This window comes from Mustela lutreola, chromosome 8 (genome assembly GCF_030435805.1).
Source record: "Mustela lutreola isolate mMusLut2 chromosome 8, mMusLut2.pri, whole genome shotgun sequence".
Lineage (NCBI taxonomy): Eukaryota > Metazoa > Chordata > Mammalia > Carnivora > Mustelidae > Mustela > Mustela lutreola.
The window spans coordinates 88,042,819-88,064,965 of NC_081297.1; the positions used below are offsets into that span (position 1 = coordinate 88,042,819).

The 22,147-nt window shown below is 37.5% G+C and overlaps 2 protein-coding genes across 3 annotated transcripts in view; both read right to left on the bottom strand.

Moving 5' to 3' along the window:
• SLCO1C1 (solute carrier organic anion transporter family member 1C1) overlaps positions 1 to 5,462 on the bottom strand; it is a 60,777-nt gene extending 55,315 nt beyond the window's left edge. For both annotated transcript variants that reach the window (XM_059185915.1, XM_059185913.1), the window contains exons 1-2: positions 5,078 to 5,462; positions 102 to 256 (exon numbers count right to left, since the gene is read on the bottom strand). In XM_059185915.1, the coding sequence (XP_059041898.1) occupies positions 102 to 230 (129 nt within the window). In that variant the 5' untranslated portion in view covers positions 231 to 256; positions 5,078 to 5,462. The remainder of the gene's footprint in view (positions 1 to 101; positions 257 to 5,077) is intronic.
• A 10,612-nt stretch (positions 5,463 to 16,074) lies between these two features.
• PDE3A (phosphodiesterase 3A) overlaps positions 16,075 to 22,147 on the bottom strand; it is a 318,877-nt gene continuing 312,804 nt past the window's right edge. The window contains exon 16 of the mRNA XM_059185916.1: positions 16,075 to 20,202. Within this exon, the coding sequence (XP_059041899.1) occupies positions 19,961 to 20,202 (242 nt within the window). The 3' untranslated portion in view covers positions 16,075 to 19,960. The remainder of the gene's footprint in view (positions 20,203 to 22,147) is intronic.

Sequence of the window (22,147 nt, forward strand, 5' to 3'; positions counted from 1 at the left end):
AGACTCCACCTAATCTGTGGGCTTTTTCCTCCCATCTAATTCTTTGTTACTCTTTCGTTCACTACTTACAGTTGTTTGTTTACCATTTAATTGTTTGTTACCTTCAGTTTGCCACAGCATTCTTGCTTCTCCTTTGAGGAAGAATATTCTGTTTTAAAAGAAGGTCGCCCAACAGGTTGCACTGAACTTTTACAGAACAACTGGATATTTTCTTTGGATGAAGTGTCCATTATGAAAATATTCCTTGACTCTGATCCTGTCAAAGTAGATTTCAATAGTAAAAAACCAGCCAACCAAACAAACAAACAAAACAAACAAAAAAAAACAAAAAACGAAACAAAAATTAATTCAACTCCACCATTTATTAAATAATGTTTTTATTTCACAGTAGATCACAATGCAGGGACGTGATTTGATATGAAGCTATCTTACTTTACCACAGTCAGCTGGCAAAGTTTTTCAATTAAAATTAACCAGTATATTTGATTAACTAATCCAGCTATCAGGACTCTCTAGCCAGCATTCTTTCCCAATCCCTTCATCTTAAGCCCCATTATTGCAAAGAAGAAATTTAAATGTTGCCTTTGGAATAAATAATGAGGCAGAATTTTGCTAACTTTGTGGTCTTGCCAGCTTAAACTAGAAGCAAGCAGAAAAGGAAGAGGAATTCAACAATTTGAATATTGATTCATGAAAATTAAGTCTTTAACGCTTTTAAATCTATCTTAACAGAATGGGTAGAAAATACTGATGCTCACTGTAGTTCCCTATGGCACACTGCAAGTCCTATAGGTCTGCAGCATCCGAAGAAAGGTATAAAATATGGCAAAAAAAGAAGAGGACCATTTATATATCATTTTACTTTGACAGATAAGGAAGCAGCATGATTTGTGCCTTAGGCTTACATTTAATTCAGGCAAAAATTACTTTAGCCAGCTTTGAAGTAAGAAAGATGGCCTCCCTTCCTATGCTTAATTTCCTATCCACCCATCCTTACCAAGCCCTGGACAGATCCATATACTCTGAACCTATTTTCTCCCTATTCATATCAGTATTTATATGTCCCATGCCTTACTTTAGAATTTCATATGGCTCAATGCCTGCCTGTAAAAGTAATGTATCTGAAGAAATTAGAAAACAAAATAACTTCTAGATCACCCTAATATTTATTAGATGATGCATTTGTACGTTAACAGAAATCTGTATATTCATCACACTAATTAAAGAAATAAGATACCGAGTAAAATTAAATGTACTGTGGTAATAAAACTGAGGCTTATTCTGTCTATGAGTATATTACCTTGACTTTATGTAATTCTTATTCTGTGTTTACTAAACCTCATCCTTCACAGTTTGAAGTTTGATAACTTCTCAAAACTGAAAAATAAATTTTATTTTGAAATATGTAATTAAATATGAAAAGAAAGACCTGACACAATTAGAAGTGGAGGAGTAGCAAATGAGTTGAGAAGGGTATGGCAAAGGCCTGTTTAAAAAAATTATTTGATTTTTAGATTATTTGATGCATAAATTTAACTTTTAAAAAAAAGATTTTATTTATTTATGAGAGAGAGACAAAGAATGGGAGAGAGAGAGAGCATGAGAGGAGAGAGGTCAGCGGGAGAAGCAGACTCCCTGCTGAGCAGGGAGCCCAATGCGGGACTCAATCCCAGGACTCCAGGACCATGACCTGAGCTGAAGGCAGTTGCTTAACCAACTGAGCCACCCAGGAAGCCCTAAAGTTAACTTTTAAAAAATGGGCAGGGGCGCCTGGGTGGCTCAGTGGGTTAAAGCCTCTGCCTTCAGCTCAGGTCATGTTCCCAGGGTCCTGGGATCGAGCCCCACATCGGCCTCTCTGCTTAGCAGGGAGCCTACTTCCTCCTCTCTCTCTTTAGGAAAAAAAAAAAAAAGGGCAAAGGAAAGTCGAATTAAACAGAAAAAAGATAAAAACCAAAGAACTAAAGTAAACAAAGAACAGAAAATGCTAAGCAAGATCAAAAGATAAGAACATGAGAATACAATATTAGTGAGTTCTAAACAAAGATGTTCAAAAGTATAAAACATAAAAATTATGCATAATATATAGAAATAACTTTAAAGTCTTGACCAAATAGATAATTTTCTAGCAAGAATTACCTGTATTAATATAAACCAGAAAAGAAAAAGAGCCAAGGAAGACACTACCAAAAATACTCTAAAACTATCCCCTAACCAAAACTAATAAGGATAGATGATGTAACAGGAGTGCTTTATCAAGGAATATCCTTCAAGGAGAAAATAGTATGTAACTGAAATAGATAATAAAAATCTCTATTCATTTTAAAAAGACATAATTATTTTGATAATAAAATCTCACTGAGATAGTACAAGAAAAAAAACATTAGTCTTGAAATGTTAACATTGTAAAATCTACAATACTTCTATTTACTGATTTTCAGTTTTGGGGAGGAATCCTCATAAAAACTTTAATTCAGAATTGTCCAGTATGTGATATAATGGCAAACAATGACAACTCTTCATTCAATTGTGAAATAATACAAAGTCATGGCTCAAAAAAACAAAAACAAACAAACAAAAAAAACCACTTCAGATGAAATTTAGAGATGTTAAAATTTTAAATAAAATACTAGAAAATCCAAATGAATTTATATTCTTTAATTAAGATCTAGTTAAAAAATTTAACAATTAATATTAGAAACTTTATTCACCTAAATCATCACATTAAAAATTCAGTATGTTATATAGGTATATCAAAACATCGCATTGTATGCCATGCATTTATACAATTTTTGTCAAACACATCTCAGTAAAGCTGGGAAAAAAAGGAATTCAAAGTAAAAAATAATAAAATCTCAGTAGATGCAAAACATCAGGTGATAAAATACAACATACATTCCTGATTTATAAAAAACCCAAATTCTAAGAAACTAAGGACATAGAAATTCTTCTTTACCATCTATCTGATACCAATGGCCAACTTTGTACATTCAGAGTCAACGAAACTAGTTGTTCAGAACAACATTTTGTCAGAACAATGAAAAGGAGTTTGAAAAACACTGGTTATGCAATATTAGATAGGTTTCACACTAAAAGACTACTGAGTACCTTTAATTAAACTGCCAGAGACACATAGCTATTAATAATAATAATAATAATAATAATTTGATAATAATAAATAATAATAAAAAGTCAAAACAACTAAATGACCTAATGTCCAAAAAATTATGGTCTATTCATACAGTGAAATCTTTTGAACCCATTAGAAATTAGTATAAGAAGTAAATATAACTATATAGAATATGTTCATTAGAGAACTGATTTTAAAAATCCATACTGAAAAATAATATATATAATACTCTATTTTACAGAAGAAGCACCCATTTTCACATGTGTATATGAAACAACAAAGTTTGAGAAAATCTTTAAAGAACAGGTTAACACATTATTTCTGGTTGGTGACAATGCAGATAATGTTTTAAAAAATGCTTTGTGTGTCTATATTTTCTAATTTTTCTATAATGAACATATAATAATATTTTAGATATTATAAGTATAAACATATCACCAAGCAAGAAATACACACCAGAAAAAATTTAATATCATTCAAATTGGCCTACTCTTTCAGGGGTTCAATATATTATTTCTAGCCAGTCATAATAAAGCCAGTGGACAAGAACAGGCAAATTAATCCTTTAATAATTAAATATACTATCACTACGCTAATCCAGAATGCTAATGCTAGAGAGAAAAACAATCATGTTGAAAATTATATTAAAAACTTGAGACACTAAAACACACTATCTTATTAAACTTGGGAGGTGATGACACAAAATCACTCTAACTAGAATCCAGAAGTGATAATAAAAACAAGAGAACTATGGTCATCCTAGACGATGTGGTGTTAGGGCAAAATAATATAAAACACTGACACTGCATATTGTTACAGAAAATATAATTTCATCTTGACGGCTAATTTGCATATCATCTCAAGGATAGTATGTTTCAAGGAGGCTATGTTTATGAACATTGAGCTTTTCATCCCTCTGTGAAAAGAAACGGAAGGCAAGGTCAAGGACCTGAACAGAAAGTTCCTCCAAATTCTCTCTCTCTCCATTCATTTGCAGTCGCAGAAGTAGAGCAAGAACACAGTTATTGAGAAGGATTTGCATTTGGCAAATCCCTAATTGTCCTCCCTCCTCTTGAACAGATTCCACCAGAAAAAGAGTCATGGCAAAGTTTTTATCCAACCTGGGTTGGAGTGTATCTTATTTTGGGGGCCAAAGAAAAAGAAGCCAACCATAGATAGCAGAATAGATTATTATTAATAGATATAAAATAATATATTAATAGATATAAAACAATAGAAAATCTCTATTCCTTTTTTAAAAAAAGGAATTCTCTGTTTACATGGGCTTGAAAATCAATCTCACAGTTTTTAAAGAGCACAGACAGCCTTGGCATGTTATGACTGAGTTATGCCCAGAACTTCTGTGCTATGATCCTGTGACATAAACTCCATCCACCGTCAAACCCTAAAGATTGCCAGAGAGCAAGTCAGAAAGAGCCACCCTCTTCTCCTAGTCACCCCACACGAGGAAATCCTCTGGACTAGCTGGTCTTCTGGGCACCAAGTAATCGCACGGTACTTGCAACAAGGAGTATGTGTTAAGAAGGCTGATCTCCCCCAACCCCCATACAGATAAGTGTTCGTGTCAGATTCAGATTGAAGTTGTGCCAGGTGAATGACAAACTTTTTGCTAATTCTAAAAACAACTCAACAAGGTAAGCATCAGAATACCCATTTTACAGAAAATGATACAACTCAGAGCCATTCAGTGGTCAAGAACTATCCAACTAATAAGTTCTCAGAGTCAAAATCTGAACCCAGATCTGAGGTGACCTAACTTTAACCAGTGTCCTTTTGCTATTTCTATCAACCTAACAAGGGCCCCAACAACTTTGACGGTGGATGTGGGTCAGACGCTGGTAGTGCAGAACTAAAGGGCTGATTAGCCTCTCTCCTATGAGAATCAGACGTGAGAGCCACAAAGCAGGAAAGTAGAGAACTAAATCTTACCTGGAGGTGGAGATCAAAGATGGCCAGCTCCTCTCAGCGTGCTCAGGGAGAGGCTGGACCCCACTTCACAGGCTGAGAGAGGAAACTGGGGTGAATTCTACAGCAGCTCTGAGCAGTTGTGCCAGGTGGGGAGAGCCTGGATGGGCACAGACAGAGCAAATTAGGGGAAAGAAAAGATGAAGGGCATGGTCTCACCCTTGGGCAATTTCGACTCTTCCCTCTTTCCTCCTGGCCTCTTTTCTCTGGCAGTCTGCAAAGAACAGGCCACGCTGACAAAGCCACTGACGTGCATCTCAGCTCCCAGGGCACAGAAAGAGCTGAAGCTTTGGAGCCATTTCTTTGCAGTTTGCTGCAAGTTTAAGGCCACACGTGATAAAGCTTTCTGTATGAGAGAGAGAGTGAAAAGAGAAAAGACTACTTGTGATCTTACTTGCTGATTCCCAGAAACACAACTCTGCAGGGGGCAGAGGGGAAAGGAACAGAAGCAGGAGGAGGGGCGGAAGTTTGTAACAAAGATCCCTCCTTCTCCTTCCAAGAAGTTTTTAAGCCAGCTGCTCCTTGAGGACATCACTGGGATCCTTCGGAGAAAAAAGGAAAAAAAAAAAAAAAGGGCTCATAAGCTAAATCTTTGTATGGGTTCTTTTCCCGTTGGGATTCGAGAATCTTAGGGACCACATACCAGGTCAGGATCAAGGCTCTGTTGAGAGCTCTCTCTAGAAAGGGCCAATTCTCAGACACACGATCAGTTGCTTGCATCCAATTTATAAGGGTCTGATAGAAAAAAAGAAAAACACTGAAATTTTGGCAGCCACTTGTTTATTCTATCTAAATTCCAAGGAGAGAGAACTCCTTGCACTGAAAAATTCTAAAATTATGATAAATTCTTTTTCCAAGAGTACCATTTTAGGAGATTCTGAGTAGTATTGGCTTGAATCTCGTCTATAGGAATAAACGAATCTGCTATCGGTACTACCCGAGATCCAGCATATTCTTAAACGGCTATGACTCTGGCCTGGTCACTAAACTTTACTGAATCTCAACTTCCTCTCCATAAAGCACAATTCTTATTACAGAAAACAAAACACATTCATAGGGCTGTTTTAAGGATTTAATGATACGATGTAGTCAAAAGTATGTCTCAAATAACAAAGCACTAAATGACTGGAAAGTATCAACATTACACGTATAATTTCAGTTCACACAATGGTAAGGATCATTAACCAATAATCAAATATGATTATAAGCACCTTTTCCTACCAAAGGGAAAAAGGGATACAAGGAAAATATAATAATATTTAATATTATTAAATAATAAAATAATAGATCTTACAGTGAAGCAACGGTGCATTCAGACTCTAAAGACCACATATTTTATTTTAGCAATCAAAACAGCCTTTGCTAGTGAGCAAGCATTGCCATAGGTCTTATACTTTTCAATGCATCTAACAGGTGGCCACTGGTGCATTTAGGGGAAAACAGTGTTTACTATCCTCATTGAGAAATGCAGTTCTCCCCTGCGAATGTAATTTGGCCTATCCCCAATTTGCTCAAGTTCACTCTCTACCATGGTTCCTCTCCTGACCACTTAAGTCCACAGTTCATGTTACAGTTCTGAATGTCCATAATGCTTACTTTACATAATATTCAGAGCTCCTCATGTATATAGTCTTGCATTGGACTGTATCCTACTTCCATACTATAGACCCGGCGTCAGCAAAATTTTCCTGCAAAGAGTCAAAGAGTAAGTCCTTTAGGTTTTGCAGGCCATATAATCTCTATCAAAACCACTCGACTCTGCCACTGTGTTGTGAAATTAACCATCAATGAATGAGTTTCCCAGTGCTGCAATTACAGAGTACCATAACCGGGGTGGCTTAAAGCAGAGGAACTTGATTATCTCAGTTCTGAATGCCAGAAGTCCAAACTCGAGGTGTCAGCAGAGCCATGCTCCCTCTGAAACCTGCAGAGATCCTTCCTTACCTCTTCCCCCTTCTTTGGTGACTGACAACTGTGGGCACTGCTTGGCTTGTGGATTTACTGCTTCAATCTCTGCCTCTATGGTCACATGACCATCTTCTCTTGTGTGTCTCTGTCTTCTGTTCTTGAAAGGACACCAGTCATAGTGAATGAGGTCCCATTTCAGTGACCTCATCTTAGCTTGATCAATCTGCAAAGATCCTACTTCCAAATAAGGTCACATTCAATGATACTGGAGGCTAGAATTTCAACATATTTGGGGGCGGGCGGCACAATTTAACCATAATATTCACATTGTCATTTCCCTCCTTACCTGAGTTGAGTTTCGTACAACTGTTTGAATCACTCACTTGCACAGTATGATGGTGCATTCCCTTGTCCATTGGTCAGTTTGTTGCTCTTCCTCGGCAAACCACAGCTGAGTTAAATTCAACTTCCCGTCCACTCTGTGTTTACACCCACATAGTTGAAGAAAACTCATTACCATGCCCTCAGGGCTCATCTTTAATTCATGACCACTAACCTCACTGGGTCTTAGAGGCACTGTTAAACATATCTTTTTATAACCTAATCAGTTTTCCTTTCTCCTGAATGACTTCTCCCAAACTTTGGTTTTCCCCCAACTTTCATTACCAGCCAATGATCTTGCTTAGGGAACTCACTGATGAAAATTTTAAAATCAGGAGAGAAATACTGTATTCTGCCCTCGCCAATTTACTCCCCCTCTGTATGTGTATTCATATTATTTGTCTTCTTTCTATTCCTATGGATGTATGGTTCATGTTGCTAAGCATACACTATCATCTATGTTCCTTATCTAAAATTCCTCTTCTAGGGACGCCTGGGTGGCTCAGTTGGTTGGACGACTGCCTTCGGCTCAGGTCATGATCCCGGAGTCCCGGGATCGAGTCCCGCATCGGGCTCCCAGCTGCATGGGGAGTCTGCTTCTCCCTCTGACCTTCTCCTCGCTCATGCTCTCTCTCACTGTCTCTCTCTCTCAAATAAATAAATAAATTAAAAAAATAAATAAATAAATAAAATTCCTCTTCTATATTTCTTGTCCCACCTGTTCTTTTTTTTGCTTCTACCACTTTACCATAGCTACTTTCATCAATAACATCAAAGACCTTCACATTAATAAATCCAGAGATCAATTTCCAGGCTTCATTTTAATTGATTAGCAGAATTGTATACCACTGATTGTGCCCTTTCCTTTGATCCTTTTTTTAAACCCAGTTTTTAGAACCCCCCTCACTCTTTCGGTTTTCCTCCTGCCTCAGTGGTCATTTTCCATTAACATTCATTGCCAAAACACTGCACAGTTCAGTCATTAGAATATCTTCTTTGCTCTATCTACACTTACTCCCTTATGACCTCACCCAGGCTCATCACTTAAAGTCTCATTGATAATTTAAGATGAATGAGGTTAAGAAAAACTTTGCAGTCCCGTGTTGGAACTAGGAGTTTTCAGTCTGAATAGTACATATGCCAGATCTCTGCACTGAAAAGGTCTAAAAACTCGCGCTGGTGGGAATGTAAAATGGTATACACATTTTGGAAGAGGGTTCGGTGGTTTCTCATAAAGCTGAGCATATTCTCATATGATCCAGTAATCACACTTCTTGGTATTTACCCAAAGGAGTTGAAAACTTATGTCTCCTCAGAAACCTGCACAGAGATGTTTATAACAGCTTTATTCATAAGTGCTGAAACTTGGAAGGAACTGCAATGTCCTTCAGTCAGTAAATAAATAAATAAATGGTGGTCCTATCCTACCCAGCCATGAAAAGACATGAAGGAAATTTATTATTTTTTAAAACATTTGTTTATTTATTTTAGAGAGACACAGAGAGAGAGAGCACAACGGGGAGGGGCAGAAGGAGAGGGAGAAAGAATCTCAAGCAGACTCCTCACTGAGTGCAGAGCCTGATGCCGGGCTGGATCCCAGGACCCTGAGATCATGACCGGAGCTGAAGCCAGAGTCAGATGTTTAATAATTGTGTCACCCAGGCACGCGGACTTGGAGGAGCTTTAAATGCAAATTACTAAGGAAGAGAAACTAATCTGAAAAGGATACATACGGTATGATTCCAACTCTAAGACATTCTGGAAAAGATAAAACTATAGAGACAGTGAAAGACCAGTGGTGGTCAAGGTTAGGGCTGTGGGGGATGAATAGGCAGAACACAGAGGATTTTTAAGGCAGTAAAAATACCCCATGTGATATTATAATGATGAATACATGTCATTATACATTTGTCCAAACCCTTAGAATGTACACCACCAAGAGTAAACCCTAAATAATGGACTTTGGGTGATTTATGACGTGTTCATAAATAGTTGATTAATGGTAACAACTATACCATTCTTATAGGAATATCGATACTGGGGGACGTTGGGTGTATGGGAGCAAGGGGTATATGGGAAATCTCTACACCTTCCCTTCAATTTCATTGTAGGCATGAGTTTCCATTATGTAGAATAACTGTGTGGCCCATACACCTTCTTTATCTCCACCTTGTTCCTTATCCTATTCATAATTTGTAGAAGATAGAATTATAGCCCCCAAAGATGTCTGCCCCATCATCCCCAGAAAATCGTAAATAATTTTCAAATGTAATTTAAGGTCTTAAAGTAGGGAGATCATCTTGGATTCTCTGGGCCCAATATAATCACCCGAGTCCTTAAAAGCAGAGAACGCTCTCTAGCTGGAGATGGAAAGGATGCAGCAGAAGTGAGAACGTTTCAAAGTGTAAGAAGGAATCATGTAACATTGCTGGTTTAAAGATGGGGCTGGTGAGAAAAGCAATGCATGAAGAAAGGAAATGGCCTGAAGAAGCTGAGAGAGGTTCCCAGTGGTCAGCTGGCAAGGAATGGGGGCCTCAGCCCTGTAACACAAGGAACTGCATTTTGCCAACAACCCAAGTGTGTTCAGAAGTGGATTCTAGATACTTCAGGGAAGAGCCAGGCTGGCAAACACTGGATTTTAATCTTGTGAGAGAGCAGAAGTTGTGAGCTAATAAGTTTGCACTGTTTGAAGTCACCAAATTTGTGTTAATTTATTACAGCAGAAATAGAAAACAAATACATAATCACTAGCTGCTTTGAAGTCTCTGAAGACCAGGCCTTCTATGAATTCACCTTTGCATCTGGCAGGGAAAATCAATCAGACTGACAATAGAGCAAGGAGCCACTGTACTGAGTGCTAATGACTAAGTATGAAGCAATGTGCACCACCATGCCCGGCCCAGCCCACCCAGCTCTGACGGGTCCCAGGAGGCCAAATGATCCGAGACAGTAGGGGCAGCTGGACAATTCCTCAAATCTGACAGATTTCAGCAGAACTGGACGTGGAGCTCCTTTCTTAAGCCAGAAATGGTGTCAGAAAAAATGATCAGGACATGAAGTATCTTCAGGATTAAAGAAGCTTAAATCTGTCCCAACAAGCAGAAGATTTTCTAATGATTTAAGAATGGATTTTCTTTCTTTCTTCTTTTCATTGGTTAGGGTATATGCATATCCCAAGCCTCACCTCATGCGGTTCAACGAGCGTAGGGGAGCTGACCCAGGACACACACTGAACTGATCTTTGAGGCTTTCTATTCCTGTCAGTGGCTGTGGCTATCCCTTTGCAATGGCCTGGATCTCAGGATCCATTAGAAGATACATATCATCACCTCTCTTATTGTACCATGGGAATTCACTTTTCCTTACCTAAAACAAGTTCGACAGCACCTAATTGCAGGAAGGAGATGAAGGTTCAGGTGGGAACAGCCAGATATGGCCTCCCTTCCACTGAGGCCCATAGCATCACTGTAAGAGGATAGCCCTGGGTGTCACATCTTGGGTGTCACATCACATAAGAGTCACATCTTGAGAAGATATTGGCAGTCTTGCTCCTTTGTGCTGTCTGTGGTTGGAAGAGGGTGTATGTACACAAAGGAAGAAAGAAAATACAAGTATACAGTGTGTGTAAATACTCCACTGATATACTTTGCCCAAGACATAGAAATATAAATGATAAATGGTTATTTATTTCGGTGGAGGATAGTTTTGGACCAGAGTGAAGAAAGATATGAATACACCAAACTTAGGAGCGGGATTTTTGTATAGGTAATGCGGAAATCTGTACATGTAGCTTACAGAATTAATTCCTTGAGAACTTTGGGTAGAAATCACATTTTGCTTTGGTTTCTGAGGACTATATATTTGAGTTAATTAAAATACTCTGAATGCCCTGAATCCTTCAGAGTCCTTGAAAGCTTTCAAATACACAGAACAAAAATAATTCTGAATCTTTACAATCAAATATTCCATGTATTGGGCATCATCAGACAATCTTTATAGGACAAATTGTAGTATTTATGGGATAAAGATCAGAACCTCTTATTTTATAGGACTCTGAAGCTAAATGCCAGAAATCCTGGGATCTTGGTTATGGTATTGACTATTTGTTTAGAGAAAGGACACAGCTTAGCTACAGCGAGATGAAGATTAACACAGATATGAATCCATTGGTGACAGGGAAGGGAATGTGACCATGGGAATAGAGGCCCCCAGGAGTCATTAGGAATTGTAAAGAATGGCTTGCTACAGTGTGCATAGTCCTGGCACAAGTCACTGCATTTGGAAATGCGAGGAAAGGGTGCCTTCAAAACTGGATGGGGGACTTGGATTGTACAAATAACTACATCAAACATAATACCACAGAGTTATATTTATATTATACACTGTTTTCACATTGTAACATCCACACTGATCACCTGTGACACAATTCTTATGATTTTGAGTATATGGTTACTGTAATATTTTTATATATATAATATATACATAAATATATGTATATTTATGTATATAAATATACATACACACATACACACACACGTGTGTGTGTGTGTGTGTATATAATCTATAAAGTCAAGAGGCACTTCCAGGAATTCTGGCAAACAAGGAACATCATTGTAGTGTCTAAGCTAAAGAACAATAAAAATAAGTACAATTTATTATTTTTTTCTGTACAGATTTTACTTTTTACAAAATACTTATCAGCACATTAACTAAATTACTTAACAAATAATTATGACAGGAAGATATTAAGTATTATTACGTATATTAAGTGCAAGACAGGTGAAAGGACAAGATTTCATTGCAAAATGATCACAAGTTCAATGCTTCACTCTTGGGTTTCTAAAAGTTGATAAATTTGGGGGGTTATTAATAAACATATTCAGTTGAAAGTGGTAAGAATTACCTTGTTAAAAACTGTCATGTGCAAAAGACATCCCCTATACTGTTGTTTTGGTTGGTACTTCTTTGAAAATATTGCTTTCTAGGAATACTAAATGAAGTTTATACTCTCTGGTTCCCAAGTACTCTATGAAGTTAAACATTTGGGACATGCTAATTTAAACTTTCCAATGGCAGTTTTTTTTGTTTCTTGGGTTTATTGGCCAAGAAAAGGGAGAAATAATGACAGTCAGAACAACTACTCAGTCAGGAATAACAAACCAATTTTAACACTAGAAACCAAATCAAATTAACCAAATTAACCCCAACCAAAAATACTCTAGATTCAAATTAAAGTTCTTTCAGTTGCACATCTTAATAGCATTATAGAAAGCTAGGGAGAATCGCATTTTCATTATTTTGCACTGAAAATTTCAGAACATTTATAAAAGCACCAATTTTCATTTTGTGATATACATGATAAATATCTTCAGGAAAAAATATCAGGGAGTGGGTGGATTCAGTGATAGTTATTTCTAGTGCTCATCAACTAACAAACTTGGAACAAAAATGGTATGTGTACTTCTGTGAGAATATATCAAGAAGTAAAGTGATACTCATAAATGGAAAACAAAAACAAAACAAATCCACCAGTTAAGAAAACATAATATGGTGAAAATCCCAAGCAAATATTTCAGAGTATTAAAAAACAATGATTTTTAAAAAAAAACTAATGAACAAATATATACTAAAAGTCAGGCCAATAAACTCCACTAACAGGTAAATACATAGATGTGCTGGGTTATTATTTAAAGATAGCAACACTATGGTACTGATTATGCTTATAACTAGCTAAAACAAAATATGTGGTAGGAGTGGCTTGAGCCGTAAAAATCAGTTAACTTTTAAAAGAAGCTTGATGGAAAATTCTAACACCAACAAGTTATATACACAAATAAAACATGTTTAAACAATTACTTTTAATTTTGCATGAAATCATCCAAATATTTTGCTATAATATAGGGAGTAAAATTACTAGATTAAAAAATAAATCCTTCCCTTCAAAAGGTAGTCAAGCAGCAATTTCCAAGCTCCAAAGGCGAATTTGTGTTCCAGAGCACGTGCAAGTGCTGACTGTTGCAAGGGATTTCAGGGTTGAACTATGGATCCATTCAGTCCCTTTATTCCAGAGTAACTGATAAATAACTAAATTGGTTTGTCACAAAGATGAAGAGGTGTCCCAGGGTGATCCTTCACATTTTATGTAGTGTTCACTCCCAATCTATAGCTCCGTTTTTGTTTTTGCTTTTTAGTACCAGGGGCTGTACAATGAAACCAGGCGTGGCAAGTTAGAACTTGGGGTGAAAAGCATTTTTTCTCCTCATTATGGCAGAGGAGAAGTTGATTTTTTTTGCTTTACTACTTTGAGCATGGAAAGTAAAATTGAAGAGAATCCCCACTTTTCTCCTATGAGTCTGACTTTTTGTTTTGTTTTGTTTTGCTTGTAAGAGGGAAGGGAGGATTTCCTGCTACAGTTTTTTTTACCTGAAAGAAGCACTTCTATTGACACTGAAATTTTAGTTAAGGCAGTAAAGTTTTAAAATAGTTTTTAAATTACTTTTCTATTAATGAATTACAAATTCCAACCTACCATTTGATCAGTCTTGGGAGATGAAGCAGTGGGTGTGGATTATTGCCTGGTCAGTGCTTCATCTGTGAAAGTCACGATTAATAAGATGTAATTTTTCTTAGTAATGAAGGTAAGTATTTGGCATTTTCACTGTGTCATAACTTAGCAAAATGTAATCTACATTAATAGACCACTTATTCTAAAAACAACCTAATCCAAGATAAATTGCTGGATAATAATACATTTTTTTTTTCCTTGGGAAAACCCAGAACAACTCAGGCCTATAATTTGTACACCTAATCTAATTAAACTATTGGGAATAAATTTATTTTTATCTATTTCATGTATTTCTTGGACCCTCCATAAAGCATTTGCCTCCCTGAGGCATGACATACATTAGAAAAAAAAGAATTAAATATTCTTTCCAGTTTTCTGTTACACAATAGTAGTTCTGATTATACTAATGTATTTAGCATCTCTATATCATGGAATGTCATTTTGTGAGTTTTTAGTTAAAAAAAAAAAAACCACAATTTTTTAAACAGCTTTGGTTCAAATGCTTAATCAAATTTAAATATTCTTGATAGTACTTACATAGGATGATTTAATATTACATCTCTTTGAAGCAGTTTTTGATTGAATTATTTGCATGACCAAACTGATGCGAAGCAATGAGGAAACCTTTCTGAACAGGGACATGTTCAGTATTTATCAAGAAGGCGGTGGCTTGACTTCTCTTTTCTGTTCCACCACTCCTCAGGGAAGCAGAAATCCTTGAATACCAATGCCTGTCAAAGCAATCAACCTCAGAAGTATAATATGAAGAACTAGCTGCCCTTAGATAGGGAATTCAGCTCTTTTTAGAGCTTGAAGCATATGCCAAAAACTAATTTTGTTTTCCATCTCTACATAATTCCATGTATAATCTTATTACACTTGAATAATTTATAGTGGATCAGTATTTTGAATCTCCAGATGTGAACACTGAGTTCCACCAAATTATAAAGCTTTAATGGTCAGTTTTGGATCTCCAAATGTATTTTGCAACAAAATACCCAATTCTTCTGGGTCATCATTGTTAACCTGCTGTTAGAATGATTTCGTAATATGAACATAAAGATCACTTCAGGTGAAATAAAAGCACCATTAGGTAAGGTAAAAGCAGCATCATTTTAACAAATTATTAATCTTGACTTTCACAGATGAAAGTCAAGATTGGTGATACACAAATGGCCTACCATCCATAGTCTATCATGGAGACTGAAAACCATGTTCTTGTCTCTGACCATGGGTCATCAGTGCTGAACACGGTAAATACCAGCTAACCTCAGGTTAAGTGATTCAATGCACTGTTTCCAGTTTCATTAACTCAAGGCTATAGTCTAGTTAATTCATCCCAAACTTGCTGTAAGAATTTGGGTATTCTAGAGAAACCACCTAATATGAATATAGGACCTAAGACTTGCATAATTTGCTCTGAGTAGATGTTCTGTGAGTAATTTTATTTTGGAATGCTCTTCACCTAAAATGGTTACTTGGTTTCCTAATCTTCAGGTAGAATTTCACTGAACAGACTAACAACATCAGCAAATTCAGTTTCCTTTCAGAACAATCACGAGAGAAAGGAATGACCTAAAACAATGATCATAAAGTATTTTGTTGCTTATTAGGAGAAAAGGTGAATAAAGGAAACTCAGTTTGGTTTCAAACTATATAGATATTTTAGCTCTTGGTGGTTTGTAGTTGAGCTATTGGCATTTGAAATTTTATTGACATTTTCTTTCCATATGCAGTAGCTGATACTCTCTAGAATGAGGGGAATCTTGATTTACCCCAGTCTATGAAAGTTTACAAAACTCTGTTTTACTGGAGTCTTCTGCCAGTCTGAAAAGAAAACAGTTTATTTCCAAAGAGGCATATGAGCTAGGAAAGGCATCAAATGGGGACTCAGCGTTAGGATAGAAGAGAGGATAGTAAGATCCTTACTTTGGTTTTCATTCTTATTTTACAAGTATTTTAAAAGGCGAGGAGAGTGGAGATCCCCATACTGACAGAGAACCACCAAAAAATACCTGCCAAAGTAGGATAGAAATGAGTTTTTGATTATTCACTTCTCATTATTCAGCAGTTGCTCATCACACAAATAGCTCACTTTTGTAAAACAGTCATTTCAAACTTGAGACTTTATTTACAATGATAATTTTCATATCTTTATTACTTAGAAAATAACTTATATTTTTCCACCATTTAAACAAAGAATAGGCCTGAGTCTCATGCCTTTTGCACAGCTTTTACCGTCAAAGAAAGTTCTCTGGGCACGTGACAGGGGACACTGGGAAATCGCAAATCAAGAGAGGCAGGGGACATGAGGAAATCACAATACATACATATAATATGAACAGTCTGCATGTTCTACAATCCCTTTCCTTTAGTTTTACTGGGAATGCCCTGATTAGGGTTTGTTCGGAATTCCATCAAAATGGAAGAGACAGAATTGGGTATTCTGCCTTTAGAAAATGAGTATTTTCTTAAATATGAGGACATTCCTTCACTTGTCAGATGAAGACCAACACAGATCTATCCAAAGCTGTCTTCATCTTCTACTGAGAGCAAAACTAAGTCTTATATAAAAGACAAAAATTACAATTTTATCACTTAGAAAAAAAAAACAAAGTGGTGTTTTCACCAGGATAAAGGTTGGCTTAGATGGACTAAAAGACAAGAATGTCTGAAAAGACATTCTATGAGCATGCTGGAGATGACACCAGTGATGCTCACAGGATACCTGGTCTTTTCCTTAACAGAAACCAACCCTTAGCATCAAGGTCACCAGTTCCCAATTTTCCCACCATTGGTTTTATGGCTATCTATACAACCATTCTTTTTCCTAAATGGTCTAGAAACTCCTTTATTTGAAAGACCTGAGTTTATCTAATGGCACCTATAAACAGGCTCATATAAAAATGTAGTAAATGGCCACAAATACGCTGGCACCACAGGGAGTAAGCTCCAGAGCTGGAAGGAAACATGGGAATATTGCTGTCACCAAGGCAGGGGAGAGTATCATCGGCTGAAACCGTCTTTTTATGCCCCTAGGCTTCCTTTGGGATGTAATGAATGTGTATGAAAGCCTCATACTTGATCTTCATTCCATTATTTTGATGGACTTTTAGTTTTAATAGACTGGCAATTTATTTTTGAAGAAAAAATGGTCAATCTGCCTGGACTGATGAACTTAATTCTGGAATGAAGAGGTTCTAAGTGCTTTGGCCACCAGTACTTCATGTACTTTAAAACAAAATAAATGAAACTAGGTAGTTTGCTAAGACCTCTACTCTGACAGCCAGGCTGGCCCCTAGTTGAGGCCTCCCAGCTTTGACCAAGCTACCCTCGTAGGCTTCTAGACTCTTAACTGCTAGGCTATCATCCCACTTGCTCCACACTCCCATTTTTCCTTGACTTAATGAGTGTTTTAGACATGTATGCCATTAGGAGAAAGGGAAAAGACTCGTTTTGTTAAGGAATTAAATGCAAGAGGTATATGGGCATAATTTTTTTTCCTCCTCTCTTATTGGTAAGGGCAGGAGAACAGTTAAAGTAACTGGGGAAGCAAATGCATCTGACTCACAGTAATTTTTGCAAACATGAGACATGTAGTTGAAACACTAAGAAAATGGAACACAACTCAGTACATCCTGAATAATGAAGACCTCAAGTGTTAAGTCAAAAAACAGGAAATTATTCTCATTATTTAAGTAAAGTCTGCAATCTACTTGAGTTTTTTCATATTTTCTTACTTAATGGGAAACTTGCTTTGAAACAGTGTTTGTTTTTAATTGAATTATCTTTGCCTTGTTTGGAAAATGCCACGGTTAATGTACAATCATTGCTTTGGGCGGGAAGAATATTCATTTATGAGAAACAAAGGAATCTTTAAAATGCAAATACTCTTTTCTATTATGTCAGAGGAAATAAAAGTTAGAAATCACCATCAAGGTCTACTTAGAAACTAAGATCGTTTCATTGGTGAGCAGTTCCATACATAGTATCAAAGGACTTATGATCAAAAAGTGTTGACAAGAAATGGACACCAATCATAAAAATTCGGTATTGGTTAAGAAAGTCCTTCCGTTCGGGAGACATGGACCCTAAAATTTCCCAACAGGTAGTAAAAATTCCTAGTGGAAAAAAAAAAAAAACACTTTTTTGTGGCATTCTCATTTAATTGGCACAAAGTAACTGTATCAGGTTATCATTTAAATTAGGATAGGCAGGTAAGTGGCTGTCCATAGACCTCCGTGCAAATGAATCATCCTCTTCTTACGGGGCTTAGAGATAGATACAATGTATACAAATGGTGATTAAAATATAACTTTATAAAAACGTTTCCCTTTTCCTTTTTTTTTTTTCTTAAAAAAGAGTTTACTATCTACAGAAACAAATCTTTATATTTACATCAAGATAACTATTCATGACAAATATAATAATATGAAATAAAATATTGAAAGTGAGTATCAACTTTTTAAATAGAGGTTTGGCTCACAGCATAAACAAGTGTAGATAAACAAATTAAAAAAAAAAAGACTTCCAATAATAGGCCCAGTCCCCCCAAATCCTTCCATAATCTCCCCTGCCCAAAGGAACATGACAAGGGGCCAGACTGCAGATCGAAGCCACCCCATCCCACAGCACGTGGACCACCACAACAGGCCCTCTGTGGAAACTTGGCCACCCAAAGCCAATCTTCAACAATTGCCAAGAATCGGTCTCTCACTCTGTCCACACACACCAAACCCCGAGTTGAAATTCCCCCCCCCCCTTTGCCTCTCAGTATATATCCTCCCATAGCAGGTTCTTCTTTTGCTTTTGTTCTTGCTTTTCTTCCTTCCTCTTCTACCACACATTTTGCAGCACATTAAGACCCTGGGAGATCCAATGTATTAGAGCAATTCCCCAGGTCTTCTCTGGCAATGTTTTAGAATGCTAACCTCATGAAAAGATCTGTCTCCAGCTCCTTCTTAAGTGTTTACGTATAAAGAAGGCCATCCCCTTACAAAGGTGATTCGATCTTCCGTGAGTGACCTACTCACAAACAGCTCCTATACATTCATTAGGCAAAGAGATTGGAAAATGCCTGTCTTCCAGGTTTCAGGCTGGCAATGGAGTGCCTCCAAGCGGAGCCTGGGCAGTAGTACCAGTCACGTGGCCCGCTCGCCAGCCTGTGACTACCCTCCCTCTGGGGAGGGGTTGTACTGGAGCTACATGGAGGAAGGCATTTAGCACGACTGCCTCTCAAAGACACTCCAGAGTGAACCACCTTCTCTTTGTTCAGATGCACAGAGTCATTTGCTGCAGCTACTCTATGAGCTACTAAAACCAAAAGAATCTCTGGTACATACAGACATACACACACACAGGCACACTTTCACGCCTCTCTCTCTCTCACACACACACACGCACACACACACACACACACACGGTGTTGGCAGGATGTGTAAGAACTCAAATAATGCTCTGGAACTTTCATCCGTCATTACTAAGAGCCAAAGCTCCTTAGTTGGGAACTGACATTCCCTGCACGGTTTCCCTGCTAAGCCGCACCATTTCCTTTGTGATTTGTTTTCCTTTATTTTTTTCCTTTATAACTTATTATATCACAGTGAGCACTATATATCTTAACATGAATGTTACTAAATGGTGGTGCCAGGAAGCCTGGCTTTCAGTGTGCATGTGCGTGTGCGTGTATGTGTGTGAATATGTTTTACATGTATCTACGTGCGAGCTTATATACATACACACATATATATGTCTTCCTTAAAAAAAATCCTTAGAAGCTGGTGTTGCAAATGTGAAAGCTTCTCTGAGCAAGAGTTTTTAACAATGTACCTCACTGTAAAAATAAACCCATAAAATGCGAAGAATCCCAAAATGCAATAGCTGTTTGCTCATCTTCTCGTATTTCTACAGTGTTGTGTCTAAGTGTTGTGCTGGCTTGAAAAGAGTCTGTGACAAGTCACTCTGCTGGGAAACACAGCTCATTGTATCCACTGTCACTGGTTTTGCTCTGGAGCCGGGATCTCCTCTCCTCTGGGCTTCCCTTTCTCTTCCTCTTCTTCCCTGATGGCCTGGATCTGTTCTGAGGGAGGCGGCTGGGCGGACGGGTCCAGGGATGGGTTCTCTATGCCCGCCAACCGCTGCTCCTCTTCAATGACTCTCTTCCACATCTTGTGGTTCTGCAGGAGGTGCTGAGTTATTTGGCAGTAGATCTTCCTCCTTTTGAAAGTTTTCTTTCCTGAGAAAACACCAAATTACTTATTTGTGTGCTCAGTTATCTCTTTTCACATTATTAATAGGAGCTAAGTACCAAGTGGATACGTGTCCCTGGATTTGTTTATCACAGTAACATTGCTGGTGAGAGTGGGGAAGGAAGAGGAAGATGGCAACAATCAGTCATAAATCATCGAGACATATAGTAAACAGCATTTTAAGATTCTGTAATGCTCAACACAGTTTTGCTTGCATCTTGGCGTTATTCTCCAGTCATATCCTCGAGACTGTTCACCTTAGACTACTGGAAGAACTTCTTGTTATGTCTTCCTTTACCTTGTCAACTAATTCAACTCGCACAAGTCTACAAGACTGGTTTCTTTAAAGCTGGTTTCAGTGTTATTGTTCTGCTTCATGGGGACTAAATAATTCATGTCAAACTCCTCTCAAAGTTCTCCCACAAGGTGGCACGAGCCCACGTTTGCAGTCTTCCTTCTTCTACAGCCTGGCTTCTGTCTCTACTTCACTGTTCTCTCTCCTGTACATACAGTGAAATCTTCTGCTTTCAAGTTGGTACTGCCCTCTTTCTCAAATGCTCTTCTCAGTCACTGAAAGTTCACACCCATTTATTATTTTAAGATTCAAATCAGATTTCACTGAATTCCTCCTCTAAGAAACAATCTCTCCCCCTCCCCATCTCCTCAACTCTCATTTTACTCCACATATGCGTGCCTTTTTTAGATCCAGATTGCTTTCCTTTTTTCCCCCCTTTCTCATTATCATTATCTCTTTTTCTGATCACCAAAGTCATTGAGTGGAAACTCTCATCCCTTTTTAAATTATGTAGTTCTAGAAAAGGTTTTCAAATTCTACTCCCCACCCCCCACACTTCTGACAAAATAGCTATGTCTCAGTGATGGGTCAAAGGGTACACACTGTGACCCAAATCAGGTCAGTTGGAGTCCTTCCCTAGGATTTTTTTTTTTCCCATGGCACAGAATGAAAATGAGTCAGGGACTGGGAATTGGGGATCTTTTCTCCTCTGTTTAGTTATCTGGAATGAAGGGAACACAGAGCTGGCTATAGTCCAGTCTCATGAAAAAAGCAAAGATGAAGATCAGGCTATCAGGCAGGAGACTCCGAGACAAGAGCAGATGCAAGTAAGCGTGGATACTAGACAACATCAGGTTTACCTAAACCAATCATTTTCCCTTTTGCATATGCTCACTTGATTGGAGTCTTGTCACTTGGAACTAAAACATCGTCCTCAATAATGTGCATCCTTTAGGACATTTATCTTGTTCTCCTATATTCTAGGCATTAGCCCCTCTATTAGACTATAGCTTCTTTGAGGAAGCCTTGTAAAGACCCATAAATACCTCAAACAGAAGCAGGCTCAGCAAATATGTATTTAATAAGTAAACAAATTACATTATCTTGGTGACCCAAACATTTCCTGTTTTCAACAAAGAAGTACTGAAGCCAGTTTTTAACAAATCACATCTCTTGGTTGGGGAAGTGTAGTAAAATCAATTTCAACAGAAGAAACATAAGATATTTTAAAGAATTTGAATTGATACCATAATTCACTGTTTAGTCTTCCATTTCCTTATCTACTTATTAAGCACCTAATATGTACCAAGTAGGCCAGATTCTGGTCGCTCACTGATAGACATAATGCTTACCAGCATGGAGTTTTTACTCTAGTGGGTAGAAAGTGGAAAATCAAGTGCAATCACACTGAGACTTACAAGATCTTTTAAAGGTGGCACAAAGAGAAAAAAAAGGACTCAGCAACATGATGATGATGCCTGGGGATAGAGTGAAGGTAATAGAAATGAAAAGAAGTCGGTAAGTGTGAGATATATTTGTGAGGTTTCATCAACAGGACTTTGGCAACTGATTAGATGTAGAGAAAAAAGAAGAGGGATGAACCAAGTTAAAAAACAGAGCTACCCTATGACCCAGCA